The 14,751-nt window shown below is 37.3% G+C and overlaps 1 protein-coding gene across 2 annotated transcripts in view; it reads right to left on the bottom strand.

The window, feature by feature from the left end:
- Positions 1-14,751, bottom strand: part of TUBGCP3 (tubulin gamma complex component 3) — a 99,567-nt gene that overhangs the window by 30,994 nt on the left and 53,822 nt on the right. For both annotated transcript variants that reach the window (XM_070751152.1, XM_070751153.1), the window contains exons 12-15: positions 11,286-11,396; positions 8,148-8,256; positions 4,217-4,406; positions 717-852 (exon numbers count right to left, since the gene is read on the bottom strand). In XM_070751152.1, coding sequence (XP_070607253.1) covers positions 717-852; positions 4,217-4,406; positions 8,148-8,256; positions 11,286-11,396 — 546 coding nt within the window. The remainder of the gene's footprint in view (positions 1-716; positions 853-4,216; positions 4,407-8,147; positions 8,257-11,285; positions 11,397-14,751) is intronic.

The following is a 14,751-nucleotide window of genomic DNA, read 5'->3' as shown; positions in this document are numbered from 1 at the left end:
TGGTTATGACCAAAAAGCCCTTCATGGCACCGGACCAGATTATCTCTGGGACCGCCTTCTGCCGCACGAATCCCACTGACCAGTTAGGTCCCACAGAGTTGGCCTTCTCCGGGTCCCGTCGACTAAACAATGTCGTTTAGCGGGACCCAGGGGAAGAGCCTTCTCTGTGGCGGCCCCGGCCCTCTGGAACCAACTCCTCCCAGAGATTAGAATTGCCCCCACCCTCCTCGCCTTTCGTAAGGTCCTTAAAACCCACCTCTGCCGTCAGGCATGGGGGAACTGAGATATTCTTTCTCCCTAGGCCTCTACAATTTATGCATGGTATGTATGTTTGTTTGTTTGTTTGTATGTATGTTTGGTTTTATAAATAAGGGTTTTTTAGTTGTTTTAGTATTGGATTGTTACATGCTGTTTTTATCACTGTTGTTAGCCGCCCCGAGTCCACAAGAGGGGTGGCATACAAATCCAATCAATCAACTAATCAATCAATCAATCAATCAATCAATCAATAAATAAATAAATAAATAAATAAATAAACTACTGCTTTGTAATATCTCAAACACATTTTAGTGCAATAACAGTGTAAAATCAAGAAAATCTCATAATCCAGAAAGATGATAGTACTTTGGATATTGCTGACCTCAAAGCATATCTTTATTACTTTTGACAAATCAAATCTAACATTATCATGAAATACTAAAATGGCTCAAAAATACCTCCAAAAGTCTAACATCCAAGCGCTTGAGGATCTCAGGATTATCAAATTGTGCGTTAGTTGCCCTGACAGCTGTTTCAAGAATTCCTGTCAGATTATGCTGATACAATGTTGTAGCTGGTCTGGCAAGTTCTGGCCTATTTTTAAATAATATAAATAAAAGACAAATACAAACAATATTACTATACCCCATTTTCATCCCACTGCAGATGCAATAGTTTTATAATCAGTGAACAGATTCGTTTAGTGAATTATTATTTTTTTAAAAGCAACACCATACTGGAGTGATGCCTCTATCAGAATTTGGCAAACTGCAACAAAGAACGTGCACATTTTCTACATCCCATTATTTTTTGTAATTGTTAATACTTGAGATACAAATTTCAACAACAGCAGCAACTCTAATCTACTAATCATTCATATTTCAATTCAGATTCAGGAGCCAGGAGCCAGAAGTCAATAAAAATGCTTAGCACAGCATTTTCCTCCATTCATGTTCAACTGCACTCATGCAGCGTTTTAAAACCACAGGTCATATCTGAATTATCTTAGTAGCAATGCAACACAATCTTTCCTATAATATAAAATGGCATCGGACCAGAATGTCTCCGGGACCGCCTTCTGCCGCACGAATCCCAGCGACCGGTTAGGTCCCACAGAGTTGGCCTTCTCCGGGTCCCGTCGACTAAACAATGTCGTTTGGCGGGACCCAGGAAAAGAGCCTTCTCTGTGGCGGGCCCCGACCCTCTGGAACCAGCTCTCCCCGGAGATCAGAACTGCCCCCACCCTCCTTGCCTTTCGTAAAGTTCTTAAGACCCATCTCTGCCGTCAGGCATGGGGGACTGAGACATCTCCCCCGGGCCTATACAGTTTATACATAGTATGTTTGTGTGTATGCTTGCTTTTAATAATGGGGGTTTTAGTGTTTTTTAAATTATTAGATTTGTTCTTACATTGTCTTTGTTGTTGTTGTGAGCCGCCCCGAGTCTATGGAGAGGGGCGGCATACAAATCTAATAAATAATAATAATAATTATTATTATTATTATTATTATTATTATTATTATTATTATTATTATTTAAAAAAAATCTAATCTAAAATCTTTTTAGATTGGGTATAATCCAATGCTGTTCTTTCCTTCTGCTCTTATTTTTAAAGGATTTTCCTATTTTCCTCTTTTTAAACAAGCCTATCCTGTAAGGGCAAAGGAGAGACAGTGACACAAAATGGCTACAGAAGACTGTTTTCAAAGAGCTACACGATCTACAGATTTGGGGAACTTCTTTTATATAGAATATGATTGTCCTAGAATCAATTAGTTCAAAATACCGTACATACTGTAAATTTTTTTTAAAGAAAATATCATTTTTGGATTCCAAAAAAAATGTTAGATGTTTCATTGTAAATTTAATGGCAAAGACTATGCAGTTGTGCCTTGTGCATTAAAGAATATTTAGAACCAAAGCTTATGCTCCTAGAATCTGAAATAGCAAATTAAAAATTCTATGTCAAAAAGTGTTTATTTCCATTAATTCACAACTCTCCAGTGTTTGACAGACCAAAATGTTGTGCCAATTTTCTGTCTCATTATCATTCCCTGCTGCACTTGAGTTCTTGGACAAATAGATGTCTCTTTGATGTCTGGCAAGCAAATGGAATCCTTTGTAATGAAAAATTGGCATTATTGAAGGAAAAGAAATGTAACATGTAGGAAGTCTGCCATTATACTATTGAAATGCCATTGTAAAAGAAAATCCAAGATGCTTTTAAAAATATTGACACTAAGGGAAGTAGGTGGGGTGCTGAATTTAAAAGTACCGGATCCAGGAGTTTTAAAAGCTTGGGATCTGAATAGACATTTAAATAAATATATCATGATATATTCATCAAAAGGTAGTCTTTACTTTCTCTTTGTCAAAATATTATTCAGTGATAGCAGCCTCTGAATAGTAAAATCCAGAGTGCCGAATTTAAAGTTTTATATCTGTGTAGGATTTATTTGGTAGCTTATATGCTGCTGAAGCAATAAATAACCAGAAGATACCATATAAATTTAACATAAAGGCAACTCTTACTCTCAAATTTACAATCTAAGATGCTGGAAAACAAGAAGCATGAGAGAATCAATTGAAATTAATGTAGAAAAAAGAGCAGAATTTTTAAAAGATTTGATTGACACTATTACTGGCAGTTGCATAAACAATTCAAATAGTGCAATTGACTATTTTATAATGTATATATAAAATCTAACCATGTCTGAAGTTATCTTCATGAAAAGGTAGAATGTAAATTTAATAAAGTTTTAAATACAGAGACTGAGAAGTGTTATATTTTACATAAATAAAAACAATCTTATGAATCCTATTCAGTAAATATAGTTGTTTGAACTAAAAGAAACTTAATTTTGAGTGTATACAAATAGGATTGTACCATCAGGCTGCAATCCTATGTACACTCACTTAAAAGTAAGTTGAATGCATAGTTAATATCTTATGAAGAACTTTAAAAGGACAGACACAAGATATCAGCTTTTTAAAATTTTGAAAAATTGTTCCACCAAAATTTAAAAGAACCAAATGTTATCCAATAGAAACTTGAAAAAGTAATGTAGTGTTAAAAGTAGGAGCACTGAGGGACACATGCTCCTGAGATGCTCCTTTTACACTGACATTAGGAAAAAGCATATTCTACCACTTATTGAGGGAGATCCTGGCCGCTCGGACGTTGCCTATCTCCGGTGGTTGCTTGGGGATGAGCAGGCCAGGATTACGGCACAGGTGGCCAGATTCTGCACGGCAGCAGCGGGGATTCGTCGCAAATGTGTGCCTTCATAGCGAGATATGTACATCTCTTGTATAGTTACAATGGGTCAATCTTGGTTGCCCAGCCAAAAGTCCTGTTTCCTGTTCTTTTTCCTTTTAATTATTATTAATATTATATTGATGGTCTTTGACCGTAAATAAAATTTATATATATAGTGTTAATTCTAAAGTAGAGTGATATATTGCTGAATATAATAATAAAGTAATAAAAGATTAAGAGATATTGTAACTTAAACTTTAATATTGAGTTTCACAGATACATTTCTCTCTTTGCAGTTTCTTTTACTAAACAAAGAATAGGAAAAATGAAAATCAACAACTATGTGTTTGTGTATGTATGCACGCACTGAGACATAGTGCTTTAAGCTTTAAAAACATAAAGCTGTACTTTTGTGATACTTTGTATATGGGCTTATCATATATTGTATATACATAAACTTTAAAAAGTTTTATACAGGATATTCAGTAAAGGTCTTTTTATCCACAATATTCCTATATTGATGAGTTTCTGTCCCATTTAATAAGGAAAATAAAAATCCTTTACAAAATAATACTCTATACATCCAACGAAGTAGAATTATTTCATAAAAGCATCATATATTAAATTTTAAGGTGACAAATGACAATTTTAACAACCACAGATTAACAGTCATTCCCTCTAAAATCTGCATTTACTTACTTTAACAAATCCATTAAATGCCTGATAAAATCTCCTTGACCAAGGAGCAAATAGCGTCGCATGGCTTGCAAATGCTCCAGTATATTGTACTTCTTATTGAGCACATCTAGCAAGTATTTGCTGGTCTCAAAATATGCAGCATCTATTTTTCCCTGAAATGCATTTTCCAAATCTGTGAACATTTCAGCAGCTGTTACAGAAAAACAAGAAGTTATCAGGATTGCAAAACAAGCACAACTTATCAACTCTTGCACTATGTATAATTATTTGACTTGAATTCTATAAAATGAATGGTTCCCAGTTACACCCAGATAATTTGACGGTGAATAGAATATTAAATACTTGCTTGTTTAATAGCATTATGGTGAATTTTCTAGAGGTAGTAGGGATTTTTATTTTACATCATGAAATTGACATTGTGTAAGTATGCTGAGCACATTCGCTCTATTCTTCAGGACCAAATTATGAAGCTTAAACTAATCCCAGTAAATTCTCTGGAAGGATGGATGAAGGCTAAAAAGTTGAAAAAGAATCTATTCCATCTGTAGAAAGGTAGGTGGCTTAAGTCGCAATGCTAGATGGGCTTCATCACTGAAAGTCTAAGTGTAGAGGCTAGGACCTCTCCTTGACCCAATAGCATATGATGCAAAGTGTGGAGATAGCAGCTAATCAGCTTTTTATTAACATAAGGCATCGTGGTGCTGGGGGTCTTATCTACATTTAATAGAACTTGCCTTGTTTTTCATGTCCAGGTTACATCCTTGCTAGTCTATGGCACTGACCAATATGTGAAACTTTTATGAAAATTGACTCTACCTACAAAAATGTTAAAGAAACTTAAGAGGGGCCTGAAATCCCAGATCACAGGCTCATGATTAAAACCAGCAGACAAAATGAACAGAACATATGAGTTGGATTACTTTATTGCAATGACTAAATAAAGCTACAGTGGCACCTGTACCTACAAACTTTTCTAGATAAGAACCGGGTGTTCAAGATTTTTTTGCTTCTTCTCAAATCCGTGCTTCCAAAACTGTAACTGAAAAAGGCAGGGAGAAGCCTCCGTGGGGCCTCTCTAGAAATCTCCTGGGAGGAAGCAGGGCCGGAAAAGGCGGGGAGAAGCCTCCATGGGGCCACTCTAGGAATCTCCTGGGAGGAAACAGGGCCTCCACCCTCCCTGTGGTTTCCCCAATTGCACGCATTATTTGCTTTTATATTGATTCCTATGCGAAAAATTGTTTCTTGTTACAAACTTTTCTACTTAAGAACCTGGTCACAGAACAAATTAAGTTCGTAAATAAAGGTACCACTGTACTGTTCTAATCACTTTTTAAGATGCTTATGAAAATTATGAAAGGAGCCCCAACTAAGTGTCCCTGGGACAACAGTGATGTTACTGCTAATCCTGTCAATCAGGGAAGCACCTTGGTGCTTCTGACATAAGTACGATGAGATGTAAATCAATATAGTATGGTGCTTTGAAATTCCCCAAAAGTGCAAAATAAATAAATACGCAGTAGCAGTTGCTAGGTGATCTCAAGAAAAAAATGCAGTTGCTTTAAAGAGCTGCACATAGGTGATAATGTGCTTATACACATTAAAAAACCTTTTGGAAGTAAACAGTTTCTTATATATAAATTTTCAAATAATAGTACATTTGAAATTGTAACTGGAACAATAATTACAATTAAGTGAAGTTTTGATCAGAAATTCAAGGCTATGAATCTGATCATATCTTCAAATTAGCTTTCCAAATGATGTACCTTTAAAGGTAAAGGTTCCCCTCGCACATATGTACTACCCGTTCCTGACTCTAGGGGGTAGTGCTCATCTCCGTTCCTAAGTCGAAGAGCCAGCACTGTCTGATGACGATTCCGTGGTCATGTGGCCAGCGTGACTAAATGCCAAAGGCGCATGGAACACTATGCTCGCTATTATTCCACTTGCATTTTTACAGGCTTTCAAACTGCTAGATTGGCAGAAGCTGGGGCAAGTAAGGGACCTCACTCCATTACATAGTGGTAGGGATTTAAACCACCAAACAGCCAACCTTTCTGATCAACAAGCTCAGCATCTTAGCCACAGAGCCACCGCGTCCCCTGTACCTTTAGATCAATTCAATTGTTTAAATCAAATAAATATAATAAAATATATTTTATTATATTAGATTTATTTGATTTATATCATACCCTGTTTCCCCGATAGTAAGACACCCCCGATTGTAAGACGTATCGGGGGTTTCAGGGGGGTCGGCTAATATAAGCCGTACCCCGAAAGTAAGACATATGTCTTACTTTCGGGGAAACACAGGGGTATTGCCGGGGGGGGAGCCCGATGACGTCGCTTCCAAGATCCCCGCGCGCCCCTCGCCTTCGCCTCGCCGCGGCGCCACCGCCTCTTCCCCAGCTTGGCAAAGCGAAGGACGGCACTGGTCCAAAGCGAGCCGAGCGGGCGGCGGCTTGCAGCGAAGGCACTCGTCCCAGCAACCGAGTCCTGCCGAGGCTCGGCTGCAAGCAGCCAGCGAGGGCGACCGGCTCCGAAGCGAGTGGCCGGAGCTGCGCCCTCCTTCGCCCTCCTCCTTTCCGGCAGGCAGGTGGGGCTGCCCAACTGCGCAGAGCGGCTCCTCCCCTCCAGACACACGCTTCCCCGACACGCGTCTGCGGCTCCATGCGTGCACGCCGCTTGGAGCCCTGAGGTTGAATTTGGAAAAGGGCTCACGAGGCTCCTGTCCCGCGGCTGCCCTTCTGGACTCTGGGGAGATGCCTTCGGGAACGCGACCCTTTCAATTTTTTTCCAATGTAAGACATACCCCGAAAGTAAGACGTAGTGGGGCTTTTGGGGGTAAAAAGAAAGTAAGACACTGTCTTACTTTCGGGGAAACACGGTAATTTCCATTGAGGACCTGTATACTGCACGAGTCAAAAAGAGGGCGGTGAAAATATTTACTGACCCCTCACATTCTGTACACAAATTATTTCAACTCCTACCCTCAAAACATCGCTACAGTGTATTGTACACCCAGACAACCAGACACAAGAACAGTTTTTTTCTGAATGCCATCACTCTACTAAACAAATATTTCCCTCAACCTTGTCAAAAATTTTACTAAGTCTGAACTTCTATTTCTACTAGTTTTTTCTCATCATTCCTATCACTTTTTTCCTCCCACTTAGGACTGAATGACTGTAACCTATTGCTTGTATCCTAAGATTTTTATTAATATTGATTGTTTCTTCATTGCTTATTTGACCCCTATGACAATCATTAAGTGTTGTACCACATGATTCTTGACAAATGTATCTTTTGCTTTTATGTACGCTGACAGCATATGCACCAAGACAAATTTCTTGTGTGTACACTTGGCCAAGAAAGAATTCTATTCTATTCTATTCCATTCCATTCTATATATTTTTTAAATATAAAAGTCACTTTCCCAGTTCAAATTAGTTTTCCAAACCTGACTGTCCTGATTTGACAATTTGATTCAAGGCACGAACTAACCTGATTTTGTTAATCAATCACATATTTCAAATCAGATTTAACTGACAAATGATTTCAAACCATTTTGTATATAAACGAAAATGCTCAAAAATATTATGGTTTTTGTTATTTGAACTCCCTGCAGCAAGAAAATAACAACCTAGCAACACTCTTATACTTAAGCACCTTATATATGAGAGCATACTATATATTTAGAATGACACAATCGACTGTTCAGGCGTTTCTGCATCTCCTAAAGAAAGACTTTATTGAACCTTACAAGCCAGAAAACTTTCGCTCTTGTACTTTTGACACATTATTATTTTAGATAATGATAAACTGAAAAATAACGAAGTAAAAAACAAAGCTACTGCTGAGTTTCTATGTAACCTTAAGACAAACATCTGTATGGCAAAAGTTAAGATATTATAAACTTGTTCTAATTCCATACCATCTCTTGGAGATTCTGCAGATCTGGGCACCGCTATCATCTTTGTTGATGGACTTTGATCATGGCAAACCTGATGTAAGAAGTTTATGGATTTTCCTATTAGGAGAACCTAAATATGAAAAGGATATTATTTTTGAAGGTTTTTTTAAAGAGCAGAACATTATTCCTTTCAAAACATTTTTCAGGGAGTATGCTTTACTTATTAAAATGAAGTATACAAAAAGCAAATTCAATAAATATACAAAATTTACTCCAGCTTCAAAAGCTCCTTCCAATTCTATACTCTAAGCAGACTTAGCAAATAAAGGGCATTTACCTTAGTTTAATGATAGGTCTACCACTTTGGATGCCCAGTTAAGTAGTAATAGCAATAGCACATAGATTTATAGACTACAGTAGTCCCTCACCTATCGCTGGTGTTACGTTCCAGACCTGGCCGCGATAGGTGAAATCCGCGATGGGGAATTTATCGACTGATAGTACTTATTTAAGTATTTATATTGTAATTGTTTGGTAAGTTTTCATTGTTTTAAGTGTTTATAAACCCTTCCCACACAGTATTTATTTTAGATACAGTATTTAAATACAGTATTTACAATTTTAGATTTTTATTTTTTTTTTGAAAAACCTGCCGATCGAGTTCGGCGGGCTGTTTAAATCTGCCGATCGACTTCCTTAGAAACCCGCAATGAAGTGAAGCCGCAGTAAGTGAGGCGCGGTATAGCGAGGGACTACTGTACTTCACAGTGCTTTATAGCCCCCTCTAAGCAGTTTACATAATAAGCCTATTGCTCCGACAATCTGGGTCCCCATTTTACCCACCTCAGAAGGATGGATGGCTGAGTCAACCTTGAGCCTGATTAGATTCAATCTGCCAAACTGCTGGCAACCAGTGATCAGCAGAAATAGCCTGCAGTACTTCACGCTAACCACTGAACCACCATGACTCTTATCATTAGTAGAATGTTTTCACCATTTATTGTAAAAAAAAAAGTTCTATGTGCCCAATTTTGGAGACTAGTCTGAAGAAAAAGGCTCTATAGCAGTGGTTATCTGACCCAACTGCCCCATTACCAAGTCCCAAATTGTGTGGAAGATTTTTCTGTTCTGCCAGGCTCTATGGTATGAGTCTCCCAAAAATTCAAGGGTAAAAATTTCAGACACACACACACTTGAAAGTTCAAAAACAATGTTCTTTATCAACAAAATTCAAAAGAAACAAAGCACCCTTTTTGTATTGCAAAGAGCACTCTTCCCAAAACAACCTGGTAGTCTGTACAATTCCCTTAATCAGTCCTTAAGTACTTAGCTAGCAGCTGTGAAGAAACGTCACAGCCCTCCTTCTTCCACGAAGTGAGACACACACACTTTGCTTTGGTTTCAAAGTCGTGAAAAATCAGCAAACGAAGTCCGGAAACAGCAGGGCACGGTGCTGAAGAAACAACGATCAGATAATCTTCCACAACGGCCAAGCCAGCACGCTGCTATTTATATCAGCAGCTCTAATTGCTGGAGCCCCACCCAAACACAGGTGGCCTCTCTTATCTCCTATAATATTTCTTCAATTGGTCTCTTCTATGCATAATTCTGCGCCTGCGTGGGTCTAACACTTCCTCATCCGAATCGACCAAAGATAATGGAGATTGGCTTCCTAGGCTGTATGTTAAGCCCCCCTCTTCCAAGTCACCCCCACCTTCTTCTTCGTCCGAGGAAACTGCACTACCTGACTCTGTCAGCAATAAAACAGGCCTATGACATGTTGATGTTTCCCCTGCATCCACCTCCACATTCCTTGGGGCAGGAGCTGGGCCAGAGCCAACCACAACACAAATAATGTCATTAGTCCCTACATATGTTATTTCTTGGCTTGGTGGTAACAATTCCAAACTAGACGCTCACCAAACAAAACAACAAAAAACAACCCAACTATAAATTGCCTCTTATGCACAGGATATGTCAAATTATACCCAGTTTAAGAACCACTGTGCTATAGAATATCATTTTTTCTAAGGTCTGCTTCCATATTATGTGTGTGAATATCTGTATGTGTCAAGCCGGTGCAGAAGTTGGTGATAAATTAATGGCTTGCCACACTATCTGTTGTGGTTAGTTCTGGCCCAGCTCCTGCCCCAAGGAATGTGGATGTGAATGTGGGGGAGACATCCACATGCCGCAGGCCTGTTTTGCTCCCAGTAGAATCTGCCGACGAAGCCTCCTCTGACCAAGGAAGCGTGAGTGACAGGGAATAGGGGAGTTTGGCAGACAGCCCAGGAGGAGATCAATCATCTGTATCATCCTTAGATTCTGAACAAGAATTAATGACACATCCACGCATGCATAGAATGATGCATAGGAGACAACAACTGAAGGATTATTACAAGAGAAAATGAGGCCGCCTGTGGTTGGGTGGGGCTGCTGTAATTAGTGCTACAGATAAACGTGCAGCTGGTGTTTTAGCCTCATGGCAGTTTATCTGATTCATTGTTCTGTCAAGATCGTGGGTTTTTTGCTGTTCAGGATTGTGTGTGTGGACTCTCTGGACTTTATAATTGGACTCAATTTCCCAGTTATTGGATGAGCAATTGGACTGCATTTAACCTGTGCCTTGTGTGTACCAGAAAATCCCTTTGACATTTAAAAAGGGAGCTGTTTCTGTTTTTCTGTTTTGGGTTTTCCTTTTATTGTGTGGTGTGTATCTTCCTGGACTAATTACCCTGTAATTACGGGTGGTTGAAACACGCCAGCAGAACACTATCTATAGAAGGTCTGATATTTATGGGAACCTGGGAGGGGGAATTTTCATGAGGAAGCAGATGCAGCCACAAAGCATTCTTTTGGGTGGTTCAAGGCTATCCTATCCCTACCACATGGACAGAAGCAGAAGGAGGCTTTGCCACGCTGGCACAATCTGAGTGGACAACGTGACAAGTTTGTGGGTCACAGGATGTGAACTTTCAACTGTGTGGGAAACTGAAATTCCGTTTTCCCAGTGTAGGTGCCAGAAATAAATTGGAACTTTGAGGAATACTTTGACTTGGACTCTGATTTAATTTGGATGCTAACCTTGACAGTATGCATGTGTGTATCCATCAATTTTAAAGTGATCAGAATATTCTTATCAGGTTTATTTTTTCATACCTTTCTGCAGTGATCCATTGTAATGAAAGAAGGAATCATTGATTTTCTCAATGTGTATTTGTCATGCCACAACCGATCTGTTTTCACTGTAGGATCTGAAGCTACAAAGAACTGTGGATAAAACAGTTTTATAATAAGCCTAAATATGATACATATATAATCACACCTATTTTTCTATTCATAAAAACATATATACATATAGTTCTTCGGAAAGGGGTGGCATACAAATCTAATAAATTATTATTATTATTATTATTATTATTATTATTATTATTATTATTATTATTATTATACATATATATATATGTCACATGTTTTTTGCTGAATTTGAAAATTAAGGGAGACTACGATAGATCTATTTCGGCCTTATTTTGGCCTCATTAGCTAGACATACCCACTGGGACTTGAACCTGCAACCTTTGCCTTGTAAGGCAGAGAATTATCCTCTAGGCTACAGTATCCAATCCCAAATATATATATATTTGTTTTCGTAGATTTTCACGGATACAGGTATGACGGTCTTGCCATATTTGGGTTTCTTCCCGTGTAGGATTTGGAAATTTCTGGCGACGTTTCGACGAGGTCCTACTCGTCATGTTCAGGCTGGTGCTTCTGTCCTTGTTCTAGGGCGAACAAGTGTCTCGCTGTGTTCGCCTTAGAACAAGGACAGAAACACCAGCCTGAAGATGATGAGTGGGACCTCATCGAAACGTCGCCAGAAATTTCCAAATCCTACACGGGAAGAAACCCAAATATACCAAGACCATCATGTATGTATGTATGTATGTATGTATGTATGTATGTATGTATTTATGTATGTATACATACATACATACATATTTAATCTAGCTCTCTATTCAATGCATCATTATTTATATTTTTATCAGAATACCTTTGCTGCTTAGTCTTGGCAAAAAAAAAAGCTTATTTGTTTTTTACAACTTGTTTGTTGCCTTGCAAAACCAAATTCTCTCATGCTAGCTTATAGACTTGTTTTTTAAAAATTCATTTTTAAAAGATCATCAATTCACAGCAAAGGGTTATGAGTACACGCTACACAAATTTTGTATTTGTATTTATTAGATTTGTCATGCCACAACCGATCTGTTTTCACTGTAGGATCTGAAGCTCCGAAGACTCGGGGCGGCTAACAACAATATAAAATGACAATGTAAATAAATCTAATATTAAAAATAATCTTTAAAAATCCCAATTTAAATAACTTCCAAAGTTGGAAGTTTTCAGGTTTTCTGTTAGCCTAAAACGTTAAGAAAAGAATCATGTCATAATAGCACCCGAATCTAGTTAATTTTGAACATTATAGGACACAAAATCAATTATGTATAACCTAGAGCAGAGGTCTTCAAACTTGGCAACTTTAAGTCTTGTGGACTTCAGCTTCCAGAATTCTCCAGCCAGCATAGCACAGTTGCCAAGTTTGGGGACCCCAGACCTAGAAAAAAAATTATCTTTTCAAAAAATAAAATATGACCATCTATTTAAGAAATACATCTAGAAAAAACTGGTGAGAAAATTTTAGTCTCCCTCCTTCCCTTTTGCTGGTAGCCATAACTTCCTAATGCACATTAGATCATCTGTTAAATAATTCAAACATAAGAGCAATCCCCTAATTCATTATCTATTTCCCCAATGTTGGAAACAAAACAGAAGAATCCAAATGAGTGCAATACTTTGAGATTAAAGTATATAGATCCAAAAAGTGTCTAGGCCACAGCCGACACCTCTTCTAGTGAGCGATCTCATGCTAGAAAAATTCAATAGACATTTCCCCTTAGAGGAGACTGAGCTTCTGGAATGGCCTCCTGTAAGAATTCCATCTGTTTGAACATTATTTACTTTCTGAAAAAAATTAAACACAGAGCTTTTCCAGAGGGCTTTTGGGAGTCTAACACTATGCATTGCTTTCGGACATTTATTTGTAAGATATTTTTGTTTGATTACTTTGGCATGTTCATTTTATTAATAGATCTGCCAAGAGTCTTCAACAATTGTGGAGAGTTAGAAATTGATGAATAAATATTTAATTTTTTGCTTTGTTTATTTATATCCTGCCTTTATTGATTTTACCAATAACTCAAAAGGGTAAAATTGTCAAAAATAATCAATAAATTTGCACATCTCTCTGCTGGTTGTCCACAATTATGGCTGGACATCCTATCAAAAGAAAAACACACAAAATTCAAACATTATGACAAATCTAAATTGGTACCTATCTGTGCCTGTTTTTATCACCAGGTCTGGTTAAAGAAAGTATTTTAATTCAATCCTCATTTGGTCACTTGGCTTAAATGCCTCCTTTCCCCAAGCTCAAACTGCCCCTTTTAACTATCTGCATATTCATCTTATATCTCAATTATATATTCTTGCTTTGCTCATTCCCTCTTTTTCTTTACTGTGATAATCAGGGATCCTAATCTTAAATTATTCCTACTAATATATTACAGAAAATGAAAGGAAGGATCTTCATCTGTTAGCTCCTCAAAATAAATACACACAAATCTATACGTGCATATACAGTACCTTGTAATATTAGCATTATGAAAGTATTAGCATTGGTACGTGTATTAGCACTGGTATATATAAGGCTGTTTTAAATCCATTTTGTTCCCAATTAAATGAAAGAAAAAAGATAAGATTGTCTACACAACAATGGAAGTAGGCACATTTAAACAATATTGGAACTTCTATAAACAAAGTAATAAATCTCATTATATCCATTCTAATGCAAACACTTTAGCTGGATTTCTTCGATCATTATCTTCACTATAAATGAAATGTAATTTCTGAATTAGATGTTTCAGCTATTTATATGCATACATCCTAATCCCACGAACCAGACTTTATCTGAAAATAGATGATTCTGTTTTTTATGCAAGAAGAAACAATAAGAGCTTGTAAAGACATCCCATTTTCAATTTTTAAAATTTATTTATGAGTAGACAAGATCACCGGCATCAATCTAAATCACATACTCAATATGTGCTATACAAATAAGTACAAGTAAAAGAGGAACAGAAAAAGGATAGGTGAAAAAGAGTAAGAGGAAACATATCCCAAAGTATCATAAACTACCCCCACCCGGTCCCCGATATACACATTTGCACTGGAACATAATAGTAACTCATAAATACATATATATAACATATACACTTATTCATTTATGAAAGAATATGTTTTAAAGGTCCATTTTCTAAAATTTACTATAGCTAATTCTGCTCAACAACAGGCATGAAACCATAATTGAAGGATTAATGAGTAAAATATAATTTTAAATCCATCACACAATTAAATCATCTTTCAGAACCATAAAAACGCTCGTTTTATAACCAGGGCAAAGTAACACACAATTAATGTATTTAGAAAACACTATTTTTATATTTAAAAAACACAAAAAGCAAGAGCATTTTATAATAATCCTATGAAAAAAAAAGATCTTAGAAAGGGT

This window comes from Erythrolamprus reginae, chromosome 4 (genome assembly GCF_031021105.1).
Source record: "Erythrolamprus reginae isolate rEryReg1 chromosome 4, rEryReg1.hap1, whole genome shotgun sequence".
Taxonomy (NCBI): domain Eukaryota; kingdom Metazoa; phylum Chordata; class Lepidosauria; order Squamata; family Dipsadidae; genus Erythrolamprus; species Erythrolamprus reginae.
The sequence above is the reverse complement of the archived record's forward strand: the minus strand, read 5'-3'. Positions and strand labels throughout refer to the sequence as shown.